The sequence below is a fragment of the Nannospalax galili genome, unplaced genomic scaffold, assembly GCF_000622305.1.
Source record: "Nannospalax galili isolate Female #2095 unplaced genomic scaffold, S.galili_v1.0 scaffold18, whole genome shotgun sequence".
NCBI classification, from domain to species: Eukaryota; Metazoa; Chordata; class Mammalia; order Rodentia; family Spalacidae; genus Nannospalax; species Nannospalax galili.
The window spans coordinates 11,907,903-11,926,713 of NW_008346548.1; the positions used below are offsets into that span (position 1 = coordinate 11,907,903).

The 18,811-nt window shown below is 45.0% G+C and overlaps 1 protein-coding gene across 17 annotated transcripts in view; it reads left to right on the forward strand.

The window, feature by feature from the left end:
- The window catches only part of Kalrn (kalirin RhoGEF kinase), a 700,573-nt gene that overhangs the window by 535,891 nt on the left and 145,871 nt on the right, over positions 1 to 18,811 (forward strand). For all 17 annotated transcript variants that reach the window (XM_017800540.2, XM_029568193.1, XM_029568189.1 and 14 more), the window contains exon 34: positions 10,038 to 10,284. In XM_017800540.2, the coding sequence (XP_017656029.1) occupies positions 10,038 to 10,284 (247 nt within the window). The remainder of the gene's footprint in view (positions 1 to 10,037; positions 10,285 to 18,811) is intronic.

The following is an 18,811-nucleotide window of genomic DNA, read 5'->3' on the forward strand; positions in this document are numbered from 1 at the left end:
TCCACTTTATCTTCCAGTCTTGATACTCTGTTTTCCATTTCATTCATCCTGCTAGTGAGGCTTTCTCCTGTCGTTTCTAATTGGCTTACTGAGTGTTTCACTTCCTTCTTCATTTCAGCCTGAGTATTCTTCAATATTTCTAGCTCTTTTCTGAATTCATTCAGAAGTTTATCCCTATCTTCCTTCAGTTCTTTGATTTCTTTGTTTGTGTGTTCTTTAAATTCACTGAATTCTTTTATGATGTTTATAATTGTTCTTTTGAGTTCCATGTCCTGCATTATCTCTAGGGGGTTCTCATTGTACTCCTCTAGAGGACTATTGGTATTTGGTGGGGATATGTTATTTTGATTTTTCATGTTATTATTTTTTCTCTATGATTTTGACATGTGAATTTCTTTTGTAGCTTCTGATTCTTGTGTGAGACTCAAGCCTTCAAGTTTAGGTCTGCTTCTTTTTGTGAACTTTATGTGTCTTTGTGGTTTACTTTTGGGGCATGAAAAGCTGGTTCATCTAAGCTTCTGGTTCTCTCTTTTGATTTTATATTGGAGTGGCCAGATTGCTTTTGTCTTCAGGAGTTCCCACAGAGGTCCAAGTCAGATGAGGATCAGATGCTCTCGGGCTTTCTCCTAAGGTCTGGATCCCTCCAGGAAAGATTTTGGCCTCAGGAATTTGGGGTTGGACTGGCCTGGGAGTCGGACCCAGGAAAGATTCTGGTCTAGGGCAGCTGGTGGCCATTCCACTCAGAGATGCAAAGGAAGATAGGGGTGGGAAGTGGCCCCAAGGGCTCCTAGGGACTGCACTGAGGAGCTGGGTTGGTCTGGATGCAAAGGATCAGGAAGAGGAAAGGTCAGCCCAGGCTTCCAGGAAAGAGGCTGATGGTTCATGCAGGCCCAGGGAAGTAGAGGGAGATGAGGGCAGGGCCAGGCCCAGAGTGCTCCTGGGGACCCCAGAAGGAACTGAGTTGGCCTGGATGCAAAGGATCAGGAAGCAGTGGTGGTTCCCCAGGTTTCTGGGGCTCCAAGAGAAGAAATAGGACAGGACCCAGGCTAGGAGACCAGCAGGGGAGATGGAAGGGTGAATGAGGCTGGGGGAGTCAAGTCATGGAGAGCGCAATTGACTTACCCCGGTGAGAGACCTGCTGGTTGGGGTTGTGCAGGCCCACCGAAGCAGAGGGAGGTCAGGGCGGGGCCCAGAGTGCTCCTGGGGACCCAAGAAGGAACTGAGTTTGTCTGGATGCAAAGGATCAGGAAGCAGTGGTGGTTCCCCCAGGTGCCTGGGGCGCCAAGACAAGGAATCGGACAGGACCAAGGCTAGGAGGAGAGAGCGGGTGGGGGAGTTGGGAGGGTGAATGAGGCTGGGGGAGTCAAGGCACGGAGGGCCTGATTGACTTACCCCAGAGAGAGAGACCTGTGGGTCGGAGAGAGCAGAATGTGTTTTAATACTCCGCATTGAGGCATTTTATGGTGAGGCGCATTACCTAATTAAATGATAATGACTTCTGATTTTAGAATCCATGCATTAGCAGGAGACACAGGATCTGAAAGGAAGGAAGAAAGGAGAGTCTTTGTACAGGTGTTAGTGGAATGTCTCAGTGCCCTTGAAATCTTGGCTGGTAGACATGCTCCAACTTCACACTTTTCTAGGGCCATCTCTGACTACCCACAGGAGCTCTGTGCTCCATGCCAGCCTAGGACTATGAAAACATTAGATAAAGGAGTTAGCAGGCAGACAACTAGAGGAGGTGGGGGGACCTGTCTTATGTGATAGATGCACCGGAGCACAAGGCCCCTCTGTCCTTGGTGGAACAGTATCACAAAAAGGCTGTTCACTGTAATCAGTGAGTTCAGATGACAAGTACCAGACTCCTGGTGTCTTCTTCACTTGGAGACTTCCTGGATAGCAGAGCAAATGAAGCGACATAAGAAAATCTTTGCTTTCCCTAGAGGACTCCTGGCTCCTTGTTTTTAGCAGGAAAGTATGTGCTCACTTGGAGACCTTTAAACCCATCCAAGACATCTCTAAACAGCATTACAACCAGATCTTCTAATTGGCCTGAGACAAGATGCCATTAAGATTATTAAAAAGAAAAAACATTTTTTTCACAATAATTTATATGCATGTATTCAGTTGATACAGTCTGTCCTCAAACAACATGCCATGAAAATTGATTTCTCTTCTTTTCTTTTTCTTTTTTTCTTTTTTTTTTTTTTTTTTTTTTTTTTTTTTTTGGTCTTTTTGAGACAGGGTCTCCCTGTAGCCCCAGCTGTCCTGGAACTCACTATGTAGCCCAGGCTGGTCTTGAACTCATAGAAATCCACCTGCCTCTGCCTCTGCCTCCCGAGTGCTGGGATTAAAGGCGTGTGCCACCACACCTGGCTCTTTTTTTTCTTTTTAAAAATTTTTTTTTAATGTTCTGATTTTTTTATAGTTCCATCTAGAACTGGTAATACTAATTACTCTTGCTGTTAGTTCTCCTTAACATTTCCTATTCATGATTCAAGGACTTTCTTTTCCCCCTAGAGATAAGAGTTATACAATTTGGGTGTCGTTTAGATAAACCCACTAAAAGGGTACTCCAGTTGCCTCACCCTGTGTCCCTGTTCAGCATGGAAGAAGCCAGAGTGGTCTGAGTTCCAGTTCCCTGCTGGCAATTTCTTCTTCAGAGGATAGTGTGATAATGATAGGAGGTAGAAATTGGCTAGGCAGTTAAGGTAAAAAGATCCCAAAGAAAAGTAGCCAGTTTCTTGGCTAAAACTCACAATGTTACTGGGTCTCTTAGCAACATACCTTGTTCCAAAGGCCAAAATGTCAAAAGTATTTGGGAGCTCTTACTCTAATCCCTAAAAGATTTTAGGGTTACCTCTTCAGAGGGGAGAATGTTAGACAAATTTGTATGAGATTTATTTTATGTTTTAGATTTTGGCCTTAAATTCAATGACATAGTCTTTGATCAAAACATACAAAATTATATAAATTAAAATGTGCATTTTAATGTCAGGAGCAGTAATACACATGTCATCCCATGAGGCAGGAAACTCACCATAAATTCAGATCAAGGACACTTTGAGCTCCGGTCTGAGAAAGAAAGAGAAAAAGAGAGAGAGAGAGAAAGAGAGAGAGAGGGAAAGAGAGAGAAAGAGAGAGAGAGAGAGAGAGAGAGGGGAGGGAGGGAGGAAGGAAGGAAGGAAGGAAGGAAGGAAGGAAGGAAGGAAGAAGAGAGAAAAATATTTATGTATTTATTTATTTATAATCTTTTTTGAGACAGGGTCTCCCTGTAGCCCAAGCTGACCTGGAACTCACTATGTAGATCAGGCTGACCTTGAGCTTACCTCAGGGGAGCCTCTGCCTCCCAAGTGCTGGGCATGTGTGCCACCACGCCTGGCCTTAATTTTTATTTCGTGTGTATGAGTGTGCTGCCTGTATGCATGTAGGTGCACCTGTGTCATGCAGTGCCCTCAGAGGTCAGAAGAGGGTGTCAGATCTGCTAGAACCAGAGTTAAGGACAGTTTGTAGCCGCCATGTGGGTGGTGGGAATCAAACTCAGGTCCTCTGCAAGAGCAGCCAGTTTTCTTAACTGCTGAGCTATCTCTCCAGCCCCTGATTCTTTTTTTCATTTCTTCTCTGTTCCTTTCCTCTCAAATTTAATTTATTTTTCGGACAAGTATTTAAGAGCTGGTGGTGCTAACAGCAATGTCCGGGGTGCTTTATAATTATTGTCACATTTAATTTTCAAACAGCCTATGAAATTGGTACTGTTATTATCCCCATTCTGCAGATGAGAAAACTGAGATGAAGAGGTGAAGTTACTTGTCCCTGGCCATACAGGTGGTGAAAGCCCTTAACCACAAGCCTATGATGCTGTTTGAGAGCTGAGGGAAGACAGAGGCACACAAGCCGTGGCCCTGAAATGACAACAGTGGAAGCTAGGTGGAGCACTGTGCTCTGTTTCCTAATGCCACTGGAAACCAGGAAATAATCATGTTCTCTAGTGCATAATGTTTATATGAGGGTTCAATTAATTTCTAAATGCTAAGCAAGCAGTGACCGATCTAAATGAGAGCAGTCATGTCTGGAGAATCTGAATAAGAATTTTGAAAATGTAGATAGACTGCCAAAGGTGGCTTGGAAGTGCCCTGTGTGGGGAACAGTCCTGGAAAGCAGGAAGGCCAAACTGGTAGCTGGAAAGTAGGGACCTAATGGGAGGGCTGCAGAAGGTAGAAAAGGTCATAACTACCCAGGGAGTGGTCAACAGCAGAACAAGCCTCACAGGAAATGACTGGAAAAGAGAGAGTGGGAAAATTCAGGGCCAGGAGTTAGACAGAAACTGGGTTCACAGCACAAGGAAATGCATAGATACCATCAAAAGGTTTAGCCAACCTTAGTCAGGATTCTATAGAAGGCAGAGAACTACCTCAGAAGCTCCAGAAAAGGGGTAAAAGACTAAGGCATGGAAGGTCAATCAAGATTCACAATGAAGGGAATGAGAAGAGAAGATTCTAGAAATGAGAATTTGAAATTAGAAAAGAATCAGAAACACACCTGACTTCATGCTGAGATTCTGTATTAACAGCTCAGCTCCCAACATTTCCCTAGGTAGGAAGAAATTTGACCTTAGATTCAATGTACCATGAAAATATGATATTATTATGAGGTAACTCACCAGAGAAGACCACTCAGACAAAGTTTTGCCGAATGAAAGTCTTTGCTGGCCAGTGGTTACTACACAAGGGTGTCGGGACCCAAATGTGTAGCCCCAAGCCATCTCTAGGGTAAGCTTTTATACAGAGAAACCATAACCAGGGGTGAAAAGTCTAAGTTCCCAAGCTTACAGGTGGAGAGCCCCCTCAATAATTTCTATTCTATTAAGTAACAATTACTGTTCCCAAGACAACTGGTTTCAGCTGATGTGTGTTCCCATACCCTGGGCCAACTGCCTGATAATTTCAGAGACTAGAGTTAGCCCAAACTTTAACTTGGCATAGCTATGGTCAAAAAGGTGCCCTATTACAACATGATCAATATTTTGATTAGGGTGATAGGGCTTCCTGGAGCCTAGGGAGTAGGGAGACCCCTATGGGAAGCTGGGGGAAGGACAGGCCCCCTCCCTGCACACACCTGGTATCAATAGAAAATGCCCAACCAATGGAAACATTGTACATGGAGAGAATGAACCCATGTTCATGAAAAGACAAAAAAAAAAAAAAAAAAGGAAAGAAAAGAAGAATAAAAGCAACCAGTGGGCATCTTAGACAAAGCAGGAACCCTGCTAAAGGAAAGAAGTAAGGAGCTTACATTTTTACATTTAAGTGGACAGAGAGGGTTGGCTTAGCAGGGCCATTGTTCTCTTGAGAGTATTTGAAGGAAGAGAGGGGCTTGATGACCAATTTTTCCATCTGTGGGTCAGAAGGGAGAAGCTGTGCCCCATGAGCTCCAGCTACAGCAGGAGAACAGGCAGGGAAAGCATACTCAGAGCCAGAGGAAATGAGTGCAGAGCCCAAATGGAGAGGAGAGGGTGAGCATAGAAGCTAGTGAAGGTTCTCTATACTTAGGAGTGAGTGCATGCTCAAGGAGTATACAAGCAAAAGTAACTGTCAAAATACATCTGGGGGCTGGAGCAATGGCTCAGTGATTAAGAACACTGGCTGCTCTTGCAGAGGACCAGGATTCACTTCTCAGCACCCACATGGTAACTAACAATCATCTGTAACTACATTCCAGGGGAACTCAATGCCACCTTCTGACCTCCATGAGCATTACATGACACTCCATGGGTGCACTTTTTATATATATGCAGGCAATACACTCATACACATAAAATTAAAAAAAAATAAAATATTTTTTAAAAAGATATCTATTGGAGGGAGGGGGACATTGGTGCAAGGGGGGGGTGTGGGTGGCTGTTTGCAACCTGGGCTCAGATTGTCTCTACCCAGAGAGGGACGGAGTGAGCAAAAGGCAGACCTAGTGGGCAGGCAAGAGTAGGAGGCTTTCACAGCTTGTCGCCTGTATCTCAGTGGTTAATGAATCAAGAGAAGAAAACAAGTGAGAGACAAGCTGTGTGGTGCATCATATACTCCACAGGAGGGAAAGCTGCCCCCAAAAGAAAAATCAGAAAACACAAAAGGGTTGTCTCTAAAAAGAAACATTGAAAATGAAGTCAAATCTAAGGAGCATCTGAAGACATAAGAGGGAAAATGAGAAAACAAATATACCAAGAAATACAGAATAAAAATCAAATGATTTGCTAAGGAGGGCATTGAAATGGTTCTTAAGAGGCTGTGGGGAAGAAAAGAATTAAGACAAAGCAGAGATGCCACTTGTAGCAATTTCTCCAACACAAACATAAAGACATCCACACTTTTCACCCTCCTGAGACCAAAGATTTAGTTAACCTCTGGAGAGAGTGGAAGCTTTCCAGATGTGCCATTGTAAATGACAGTGATGAGAGGCAGCAAGGAGTGTGTGGAATGGAGAGGCAGGCACCAGTCCTGTGACATGGAAATAAAAGCAAAAGAAACAGTGGCTCTCCTGGCCTGTGAGAGGGAAGCCTCTGACCAAGCCAGTCAGAGAGAAAAAAACAAAACATAAAGATAACCCAGAAGATAAAAGCGCTTGCCACTCAAGTCTGGCAACTTGAGTTCAGTCCCCAGAACCTATATATGGAAAGGGAGAGCCAACTCCACAAAGTTGTCCCCTGACCTCCATACGTGCCTGACTGTGCGCACACACAGAGTAATATTTTTAAATTGTGTCTAAGAAATGATGACTTAGCATTTATGAGGCAGTTGGGTTTTATTGGTTAATGAGAGGTGTGTCCTGTCCAACTAACTTTAAGTGTGAGTCATTATATCAAGGAATCATGAGTCAAAGGAATCAAAACTGAAATTATGAATGAATCACATGTAAGGACTAGATGTCTGCCAAGATCTTTTGACCTCTTTGCCCTTAGCCTGGGTTCCTGAGCAGTACAATTGTGAGCCTGAATCCCCTGAGCATCCTAACACCTCCCTGATGCTCTGGGAAAACAAGAGGAGGGATTGTTTGGAGATAGCTATTTCCAACACAGCTTATGCATTTGTCCCAACCCCTCTCTCATGGCAGCCACACTGGGTTTCCCTTCTTGGTATAGGGTGAGACCTGGTATGGTAGATCTTTTCTATCAAACCGCTGAGGTGAGGTGTGCAGGGACATTCATCTGTGTCTGAGTGTGGCTTTTAGGTGTGTGCTCTGAAAGGGTGCGCTCCCCTGTGTCTTTGTGGATTGGGCAGCTTTTAGGAGGCAACATGGTCTGCCATCTAATGTCACTTCTCTCAAGACTCTCAATCTTGGTTTAGGAATTTCAATTTTTTGTTGTGGTTGGTTGGTTGCTGTGATGGGAAAGAATCTCAGTATTTCTTGCATGCTGGGCAAGCACTCTACCACTGATCTACATCCACAACCCTGTTGAACTATAGAAACACAGCCTAGTCCTTATGGTCCCTCCTCTGAAATCCTGCCTCTTTCCCCATACCCTGCTGGTTGGGGCTGGTTGTAATTTGCTCTAGGAAACAGTAGGCCTTGTATCCTATGGCCTATCTGTTTGCAACCAGGGCCTCAGGACCTTCTGCTCTGCCTCAGCAGCCTGCAAAACAACTTACAGCCATCCCTTGGCTCAGCTGTGTAGCCTAAGGGCTGCAAGGTACACCTCTGACCATATGTATATTTGGTGCCAGGAAAGAACCACATTGCCTGGCATTGGCACAGAGGAGTTGTTCCACTGAGGCACAGAAGCCCAGCCATAAAAACTCTTCAGAATAGAAGGAACTTCCATGGTCTAGGTCAGCATTCTTCAAAGAGTCCATTAGGAAGAGATGAGGGACTGAAAAAAAAACTGAAATAGAATATCAGAATACCATTTATATTTCAGTGAAATATTTGCTTACATGTGGAATATACTGGTCAAATCCTTCTTATAGAGGATTATAATCCATAAAGCTAGATGGGCCTCAGATGGGCCACTCCAAGAACCAGAAACCTAGGCTACTGCCTCTCACTACCTCTAATCACAGACATATTCTCAAGATTAAGTATGCGTGGTGTTGCATGGCTTTAAGGAGTGTGGTGTTCATAGTTGTGGTCTGGATTAAAGTTCAGCAGGGTGTCTGTGGAAACCCTCTGGCCAGTATTTCTCAGTATTTCAGAGACCCACATTTCAGAATCACAGGAGGGAAATGTCCCTATTAAAAATACATATCCCTGGACTCTGTTTCCAAACTACTGAGTCACAGTCTGTGTTGTAGGCTTGAGCAAGGGAGGAGCAGCCCAGAGCTCTGCTTTTGATAAGTTCCTAGGGTCACTTTCATGTGCACTCCATGTGCAACCCCTGATCTAGATGTCTCTGAGCTTACATTTTCTGGCTTGTGAACTTGTGATGGTTCATGTAGGTACTGTGCTAACTGGAAAGCATTCCCCAATGTGAGCTATTAACAGCCCCACACAACTTTTATTAAGCAATGTTTCTGGAAAGATGGTACCAGGAGAATGGGGGAAAACAGTTGTGTGTTTATTTAACAGGACCAGGGAAGTTAAGTGAGAAAATGAGTCAACAAGTGTGATTTCTTCTGTCCACTTCTGCAGACTTCTCTCCCTGGTCTATGCAGGTGGTAATACCTTGCCCAACCATGGGATGTGTTTAGCACAGACTCCCTGGTCTGTGGCTAGAAATGATGCCAATTGCCAGCCAGCCTCAGTCTGATGAACGTGTGTCTGTATGTGAGTGTGTGTGTGTGTGTATGTGTGAGCTCACCTGTGCATACACATGTAAAGACAGATGTCAACATCAGTTATCTTACTGTATCACTCTCCACCTTACTTTCTGAGACAGGGTCTCTCACTGAACCTGGAGCTGCTTGCCAATTGGCTATACAAAAAGCTGCTTCTGTAGACAGTTCAGGCCCTTTAGTCAAATATACAGACAGAAGTCAGATTTCCCAGAGGCAGTATGGGAATTTCCTCTGAACTGATGATTGGGGTGAACCTTGGAGGACAACCGGCGGGTGGGCAAACTGTTCTTCTCATACCTTCCCTTCCCTTCCCTCTTTCTCACTCTGACCCTAAGTGGAACTGCTGCTCCAAGCTGGGGACTCTGAGCTTAGTTCTATGTGACATAGAACCTAAGAGGTTCTTAAGGAAACAAGGCCAGAGGGAAGTAGGAAAGGGAGGCAAACCCTAGGTGAAAAGTGAACAGCCTCAAGGTGCAGTTAGTAGGCCTGTTCCTGCCTCCAGGGCCTCTCCTCCAGTTCTATTTGCTCTGCCCCGGGATCCCTGCAGTAGGGAAATGCAGGCTGTTTGAGGCAGAGTACAGCACTGAGGGTAATGGTAGGCTCCCAAATATGACATAGCCCCCTCTCTTCCCTTCCCATCCGACTTCCTGGCCCCCAATGGTCAGGGCAGTGCCTTTGAATTGAAGTTTCATTCTTTCTTGAGTTCTCACAACTTCTGTTTTAGGCTTATGTGTCCAGGGAGAAGTGGGGATGAGGGATGTCTGTGGGGCTTAGAAAGAAGAGAGATGGTGTCCTACATTATTCCCAGACATCAGCTAGAACCCAGCGAGAGTGAGTTAGAAGCAGATGCCAACACGGTTGGAGTCTGAGGAGTGGCCATGGGCAGGATGGGGTATGAGACAGAGCCCCTTGGAAGGAAGAAAAGAACAGCACATCCAATGAAGGGGTTAGAAGGCACAGTTGGCAGGAAGACTGGCAAGAGAGTGATAGAATGAACTCTAAGGAAGCAAAAAGGAATTCGAATGAAAGTTCTGGGCAGCGGCTACAGCTGGATGTCTGAGTGACTGTGCTAATTACTTTTGTTCTTTCTTTTCTTGTTTCCCTTCCTGTTGTCAACATTTTCCCACCTTCTCTCCACATCACTCCTCTTTTCCCCTTTTCTTCCCCCTCCCCTCTGTTCTCAACCATTGTCTCCTTCCCTCTTCCTCACCTTCTCCCACACTCCCCCCTCCTGCTTTCCTCCATGTTCTACCCCTCTACCACCACCAATCAAAGCTCTCAGGTGGATGTGAATTAACAGTGGTCCTCCAGGACTTCAGCGCAGGCCACAGCAACGAACTGAGCATCCAGGTGGGACAGACAGTGGAGCTGCTGGAACGACCCAGTGAGAGGCCTGGCTGGTGTCTGGTCCGCACCACTGAACGGAGTCCCCCCCAGGAGGGCCTGGTCCCCAGCAGCACCCTGTGCATCTCACACTCACGCAGCAGCGTGGAGATGGACTGCTTCTTCCCCTTGGTGAAAGGTAGGAAGAGTGGAGAGGAGGGTGGCATGGGCAGCGCCGAGCAGAACTGACCTGAGAGCCCGCTCTGACCAATCTGGATTGCTCTGGGACCTGGAAGTGGAAAGTGCATTGGGAACTTGGAAGAGAAAGGGCTACCAGTGTCTGTGTGACTTAGGGAAAGTCATTTAACCTTTCTGAGTCCATCTCTTCTCAAAAATAAAGGTTGAATGGATGACCTCGAAGCTCTTTCCCAGCTTTCCCACTGCCTCATAGCACATATAGAAAAGTCCTCTACCTGTGCTGGACTTCAGGGTTGAGCAGCCCCAGCAACCAGCCACATGGAGTAGAGCTTCAGCATCCCCTCTGCCCTGCTGTAGTTGGAAGCCTACCTCTTACTTTTTTGACACATCTGTTATTCAAGCTTTGGCTTCTGTTTTATTTTTGCTCTGTGTTCCCTCTATGTTGCCCGTTTATTCATTTCCTCCATGGAGACTAAACTGCACATGACAGTGGCTCCCTGAAGGTGGCTCCTAGCTTAGCAGCTTCTGTGTGCCCGAGAAACAGGTTGGCAGTGCAGATGCTCAGGCCCCACTACACCTCTTCACATCTTCTGGGGTTAAACCAGCCTGCCCTCCAAGTGACCGATACGCACACATCTGAGAACATGAGCTTCCAAGGTCAGGGCCTTGAATTCATGCATTTTACATTCAGGAAACTGAGGCCCAAGACCAACAGATAACCAAGTCTTGGTTTGTAGCTGAGCTTTATAAGTGGTCAGATTATAGTACAGGGACACAATCTATGCATGAGATCCATGGCAGGCTGCCTGTTAGTTAAAAACTGATTAAATGCTTGGGAACATGCCGGTTTGGGAATTCCATCCAGGGGCTCTGCCATGTATGTCTTCCTGCTTCCGACCACTAGATGGCTATAGTAGGCTGTGATATTTGCGCTGCCCAGCTCTTCATCCTGTATCAGGAGTGTTTTCCATCAAGAGAAAAATAAAAACTAAAACCCTCTCCCTGATTTTCCCTACACACCTGCAAGCCTCCAGCCCTAGTTTAGCCATCATTACCCCCCATCCTCTGAGGACCAAGGAGGGACTGTCAGGAAGTTGTATGGGAAAATTGAATTCCTTGGGGTTGTTGGAGTCCTAGAATTGCAAGCACCTGGAAGGTGTTTGGTTCACCTTTCCCCTAGTAACCCCTTCTACAGTATCTCTGATAGGAGTTGAGCCCAGCATGGCTAGAACACCCCCAGGGACTGGGGCACAGGGCTTCAGAAGCCTGTTGGATTTTAGTTCAATTTCAATACTAGAAAATTGCTCATACTTAGTCCTGGCATCCAGATCATTGCATCTTGCCCACCCCTCATGTTCTCCTGTCCCCATCCCCTATCCTACCATCTCATTCTCCCTCTGCTTCTAATCTCTTTTCTGGAAGGAAGTCATATGTTTTACATACAAAATGTTGGCTACTACTCTCATAAGGCATAAGAACCTAGCAATTTCTCCCCAAGTCCTTTTATTAAATGCTTAGAGTAGAACAAAGCGTGTTACTTTCAGAAGTCCAAACTTCTTCAAAGTAATTATTCATTTTTGTGAATTGATGGTCCTGTTAGATACCCTTGGTGTGGAAACTCAGCCTTGACCGGGATATGGGCTAGACTCTCATTCACAGACCTCTGGCCTGGTATCCTTTAGACGCAGGGTTTTGAGACAAGGAACTGCCACTCCAAGTCTCCACCGCTGCTCAGATTTCTCTGCTTACTTCCAACAGTACTTCACATTTCTCTTTGGGCTAAAATAGTATTTTTCTCATTTTTCATCAATGTCTTTCTGAACTCCCTTCCACTTCTAAATATATTTATTTTTCTTTCTCCAAACCAGGTAAGCTAAAGTAGTTAGCGTAAATTTCCTGTTTAGGGAGCTGGGGAGATGACTGAGTGGTTAAGAGTACTGACTGCTCTTGCAGAGGACCTGGGTTCAAGTCCCAATATCCACATGGCAGCTAACAACCGCCCATAACTCCAGTTTCAGGGGATCTGACGTCCTCCTCTGACCTCCGCAAGCACTGCATGACACAAATGCACCTATCTACATACAGGCAATACACTCATACATAAAATAAAAATAATAAAAGATATTTTTAAAATAATTCCCCTGTTCAGTGTACCAAGTGTAGCATAAATATCTTCATTTTAAGGTTCAATTTATCAGATTAGATGACACAAAATTTTCATTTTTATAGTTAAAAATGATTGAAGATCTGCTTTTTTTTTTTTTGTATCTTTATTTTTTGTTTTTGTAGTTTGAGACAAGGTTTCTGTAGCCCAAGCTGGCCTCAGACTTACTATATTATGTAGCAGAAGCTGGCCTTGAACTCCTGATCCTCCTGCTCCTGTGTGTCCCTCCTGCTTCCCAAATACCAGGATTATAGGCATGCACCCCTTGAAGATAAGCCATTTCAAATGATTCATTCAACCTAATATGTTACAATCAGCCTGTCTTTCTTAGAAGGGTGTTTATAAATCTCCGTGGACACAAGGGAGGGTCTGGTTCTCAAGAAGTCAGATGGGCTCCAAAAGGACAGGCTGTGGAGTGAGAAGGCACTTATTTTGAGTGGAAAGTCACTTAATCTTCTTGGGCTGTTTCCACGTCCATGTAGCTGTAAAAATGCTCCTAGGAAACTTGATGGTGGTGGTATTAAGGAAAAGTGCTTATTCATCTATGAGAATGTTCTTACTGGCTTTTGCACAGGCTCATTCTTTCAAATAAAACAAAGTGACCTGAGGCTTTACCATGGTATGTAATAGGCAATAAGAAGAGATGGTGAGAGATTGTTGGAGTAGCTAAGAATCTTGGGTCAAATAATTGTTTTAGTTTGCTTCTATGTTGCTGTGATAAAACACTGACCAAAAGCAACTTGGAGAAGGAAAGGGTTTATTTCCACATCATAGTCCATCTTTGGAGGACGCCAGGGCAGGAGCCTGGAGCAGAGACCATGGAAGGAACACTGCTTACTGGCTTGCTCAGCTACTTTTCTTACACAGCTCAGGCTGACCTGCTCAGGGATGGCATCATCCACAGTAAGTTCAGCCCTCCTACATCAATTAATAATTAAGACAATGCCTCACAGACATGCCCACCAGTTAGTCAGAGGGAAGAAATTCCTCAGTTGAGGTTCCTTATTCCCAGGTGACTCTAGTTTGTGTCAAGTTGACAAAAACTAACAGCCCAACGATCTAAGTCTGGGCTCTGCCTCCATCTCTGACCAGCTGGTGACCTTGAGCGAGATATTTCAAGTCTATCAACAGACTAAAGCAGACTATTAACACTGATTTCTCTTCTGCCCCTGGTGCCTTTTCTGAGACCTTCATCAGGCTGAGTCTAGGGTGCTTCCAGCCTGACCCTCTCCAGGGCTGTCTGAGGGGCCAGGGTTCTGTTTCTAGTTTCACACATAGGTGTTTCAGTACTGTCTCAGTCTGCATACACCCCTGCCTCTGTTTCTATTCCTGGTCTACATAGACCCTTTCCCTAGTGACCAACAGCAGGCCCATCTGGCTCCATAAGTTCCCAAGAAAGTAATGGCTTATTCTCCTCTTCTCTCATTTGCCTTCCATAGAACTGAGACCATACCTAATATATTTGAGCTGAAAATTCATTTGTCCCTTGGCTTACCCACCTGCTCCTCTGTATGACCTATTCTCTCATTGGTTAATTTTGATCACTGACAGTAACTTTTGACCATGCACCAGGGTGATGGTTGACCTGTGTTATCAAAAGCTGTGCTGAGACTGTGAGTGCAGAATTCAAAGACAAATACAACAAAGGGGAGTTTGTGGAAACTGCCTTTCTGGTGTCCTTTTTTAACTGACTTGCTTGTCAAAGGGGCTTTGTAGTTAATTACTGACCAACAGGTTGGTACTCTGGGATGCAATTTCAGAAGGGATATAAGTCCACATTCTTTGTCTCTCCCTCACCTCACCTCCTGGAATAAGTGAACAGCAAGGAAGAATGTCCCAGGCCTACATTACTGTGTGTCCTGGGTGAAGCATCCCACTTTTGGCTACCACCAGGAGGACACGGTGGCCATGACCCTCCTCATTCCTGCTCTGTGTCACCTGCCTTTGAAAATAGCTCCTCATTGAGGTCTGTGTAGGACTGGAACTACAGCCTTATCCCAGCCCTGAAAATGTGCATAAGAAGTCTTTGTGTTGACAACTGTGGCCATTTTAAATATCAGCCCTCTGCCTATTAGGCCATCCTTGAACAGCTGCCCTTCTCTGACCTTGCCGTTGCAGTAGAAATGGATTATCTAGTTTTTTCAACTTGGTCCACAAGCCACAGTAAGAAACCCTGATTCTGATACTGTGTACATTCACCTTAGTTTCTACATGGCCCTGCTGACCTTGAATACAAGTGAACAAACAGGTAACTATACTGCTGGTCCCAGAGTCAGGGCCGAAGACCCTTCTCAGCTCAAAATGTTCCAGAATCTCCTGTCTCACTTTGAATAGAAACTGAGAGTCCTTTTGTGGCTATCGAGGCTCAAAAGAACCTGTCCCAGAGCCTGTCCTGGCTTTACTTCCTATGTGTTAAGAGTCCTGATGCTAAGCAGGTTGTGATGGCACATGCCTTTAATCCTAGCACTCGGGAGGCAGAGGTAGGTAGATCTCTGTGAGTTCAAGTCCAGCTTGGTCTACCTAGTGACCAAGTTCCAGGCCAGCTAGGACTGCAGAGAGACCCCTGTCTCAAAAAAGACAAAAAAAAAAAAAAAAAATCCCTGATGCTGCTATAACAGATCATGAACTTTGGCACTTCAAACAACACAAGTTTACTAGTTTGCAGTTCTGTAGGTTAGAAGTCCAACATGAGTCTCACTGAGCTAAACTCAACGTACTGGAAAGGCCATGTTCTTTTTGGAGGCTCTAAGGAAGCTGTTTCTAGCTTCTATAGGCCACTGGCATTCCTTGGCTTGTGTTCTCTCCATCTGTCTCCAAAGCCCACAGTGTCACATATCTGTGATTCTTCTTCCTAATCACATCTCCCTGAACCACAGCAAGGAAGGTCTTCTGCCCATAGGATGCATGTGACTGCACCGTAACCACCCAGAGAACACAGGACAACCTTTCCATAGCAAGTTCCTTAACTGAGTCACCTCTGCAAAGTCTTTAGCCTTGTAAGGTGGCATATTAACACCATGATATATAAAAACATCACTTTGGGGAGTTGTTATTTCACTGACCTCATCCTACTACTCTCCTTACAAGCCTGATTGAGCTATTCACCAAAAAGCCATGCATCCAAATTCTCCAAATCCCCATCATTTTTTTTTTCATCCTTCACCTGATTGCAGACTTCCCTACTTCCACCCTCATCATCTCACTTCATTCCCTGCCTTATTTTCCTTCCTCACCTTTATCTATAGCAGACTTACCAGTTAATGTTTATCTTCTTTTCTTCCCATTGCCCTCCCAATAAACTCCTCCAGTATGTACAGGCATTTTGTCCATTTTAATCATTACTCTATCCCTAGCCTCTAGAACAGTGGCTGTATACGTTCTCAGTAAATATTTACAGGAAGGAGGAGGAACCATGCATTGAGGACCCCCGTGGAGTGATTGTGTAAAGGACCAGGCTTGTCAGCATGTTTGTCCTTTCCTAAGACCTGTGGAGACTAGCATAAGCTTCAGCAGGAAGGCCTAAGGACTGAGGAAAACTTCTCTTGGACATGAGACTAAGAGCCTCTCACTTATTTAGAATGGTTGAAAATTCAAAAATATGAGGCTAGGCAGTGTCTTCCACCCACCTATTATTGGATATCTTTAGTAAACTGACTGGAGTTACCTCAGTGAAAAACCCACTTTCCATTTGATGCATCAGAGGATCTTCATTGGACCCCAGGAAACCATGTGCTGCTGCTGCTTCTTCTGCCTGTGGAAAAGGAGGTGACCATGACAGTCAGAATTAAATGCCCACCCTGCAGTGGACACTTAGCAGTTGTATGCCTACCTAAATTGAAACTCAGGCAAAGTGATAGACTAGCACTTCTTCCTGCTCTCCTTTGGGAACACTTTGACCTACTTACCAGTAAGCATTTTTGGAAGTGGATAGAACCTAGAGTGGGTTGTTTTTAACAGCTCTAGCTGTAGCCACCTTTCACTTTGATAAATAGCTCTCTCCCGTGAGCTCAGGCGAGCTCCTCCAGGGCTGCCCAGCACAGATCTCCAGTCCTTACTGCCAGCAGTTCTACCTCTCTGTCCTCACAGAAGTACATAAACACTGACCATTCTGGGGAGACACCAGGTCCTCCATGCGATCCTGCATCCTCACCAATATTAACTGGGCCACCCCCATCTTCCTGGCCCAAACCAGAGGGAGATCAGTGGTCAAAGAAGATGTTGGAGGGGCTGGAGAGATGGCTCAGCGGTTAAGAACACTGGCTGTTCTTGCAAAAGATCTGGGTTCGAATCCCAGCACCCACATGGTAGCTAACAACCGTCTGTAACTACTCCAGTTCCAGGGGATCCAACAGCCTCTTCAGTCCTCTGTGGGCATTGCACGATATGGGTGCACTTACCTACATGCAAGCAATACACACATAAAATTAAATATATATATATATGAAGATGTTGGACAGGGCGAGCTGGGGCTTAACTCTTAGGGGGATAAGTGAGCAATCCAGAAAGAAGGAGGCAAGTGTCAGGTGAGCTCAGAAGAGCACTTTTCAAGAGCAGTGGCTGGGTCCTGTGAGACAAGCTCAGCTATGGTCTGTAGAATTCAGGATCCATCACTAGATAGATGATGGTCCCCACAAGGTCAGCATCAGTACAATGCTTAAACCACACCAATCAGAGATAATTAGAAGAGACGCCTGTGCACAATGTTGGCAGCTCTGCTGCCTGTGTAGATATTACCATTAAAATAACATATCATATGGAAACAGTTACACACATGAATATTATACAATTTTTAAAAAGACATATTTGGAATTCTAAAAAGTAAATATAGAAGTAATGTGCACATTGAATCACCTTTGTCAAATCATAGTTGTTTTTGCTCAGTGATGACTGTTGCCTCTGTTCCTCTTTCCACATAAAGGAGAAACCTGTACCTATGTCCAGGCTTGGATCTGTCTCCATTTTCTTTTGTCCCTCGTGGAAAATGGAGCCAGCTGCTTCTTCTGGAATTTACCATGTTCTTCTTAGTTGCTGATCAGGAAACATGTATGATTCAATCTTTGCTTCCCATATAGATTCCAGTTTACATCCTGCTCTAAAACCTATCAAAGAAACTGGCTTAAGCCTTGGCAAGAGGGACAAAGACAGGGGATCATGCCTAGTGCTAGAAATTTTGACTGAGGAAGACAGGAAATGTTCAAACACTAAATGACTTGTAGAATAAATGATCAGTACTTGACAAGAATTATCTGATATTAAGCCATAACCACCAAGGGAGGCCAGGACTGGGTTACTTGGGGAAAGTTATTAACCATCCTGGTGTCAGCAATTAGGTAGATGGAGGTCAGAAATCAACATAGGAAAGATGAGAATGAAGGAGCAGGCAGCAACCTTAGAGCAGAACAGGGGTGAAGGCCCATCATGGTGGTGGCACACATTGTCATCCCAGCTACTTATGAGGCTGAATGGGAGGATCATTTGAGTCCAGGGGTTTCAAGATCAACCTGGGCGAGACAATGAGACACCCATCTCCAAATCATCATCATCAACAGAAGTAAAAGAACAGGTGGAGGAACTAGTTATCAGAGTTGGAGAAAGCAACGATGCTTGTGGCCAGATGCCTCCTAAACTCCATACGGAGAGCCAGACTCTTCCTAGAGAGTGGAAAATCTAGAGCCCCGAGGTTCTCAGCCCTGACTTACATGGAAATCCCTGCTGAGATTTTTTTTTTTTTTTTATTAAAACTACAGTGGCTGGAGTGGGGATGGGGCACACAAGACCAGTCCTCCCTGATCACAGGAGCCACACTCCCTACCTCCATGGAGTTTGTGAACATCACTGGGAAGCTAGGGGAGTGGGTGTTCTGAACTATACTTGGCATAGAATAAAGGTTCTCAGGAGAACTCTAGGCCTGAGCTGGGGCAAAGCTCTTGTTCCTGCCTCTGGCCTGGGCTGTCACTAATAAATGTAGAGAAATACTGTGATCTAGAAAACTCTGCTGTGAATCTGAAAATAGTATACCTACAGCAAGAAGTGGGATATCTGTGTATTGATGGAAAGGATAAGTAGGTGCCCAGCAGTGGCTTGCCTGAAGGGAGGGGCAGTCACATTAGTGCCCATGCCAGGCCTAGCATTGGTGTGTCCCTAGCCGGCCCAGTACATATGCAGGCCAAGACCCAGGCATCTTTTAGGGTTCCCAATTGGGAGATAAGGGGTTGAAACACAAAATGGACTGGTAGGTAGGTAGAAAGTCTAACTGATGTAAAATGGATTTAGATTGCAGGTATTACTGAAGACAGATGCCAAAACTAAAAGTAGGACTCGGCCATCTGTGGAATTAAGAACAAGTTAAAGATACTGCTATAGC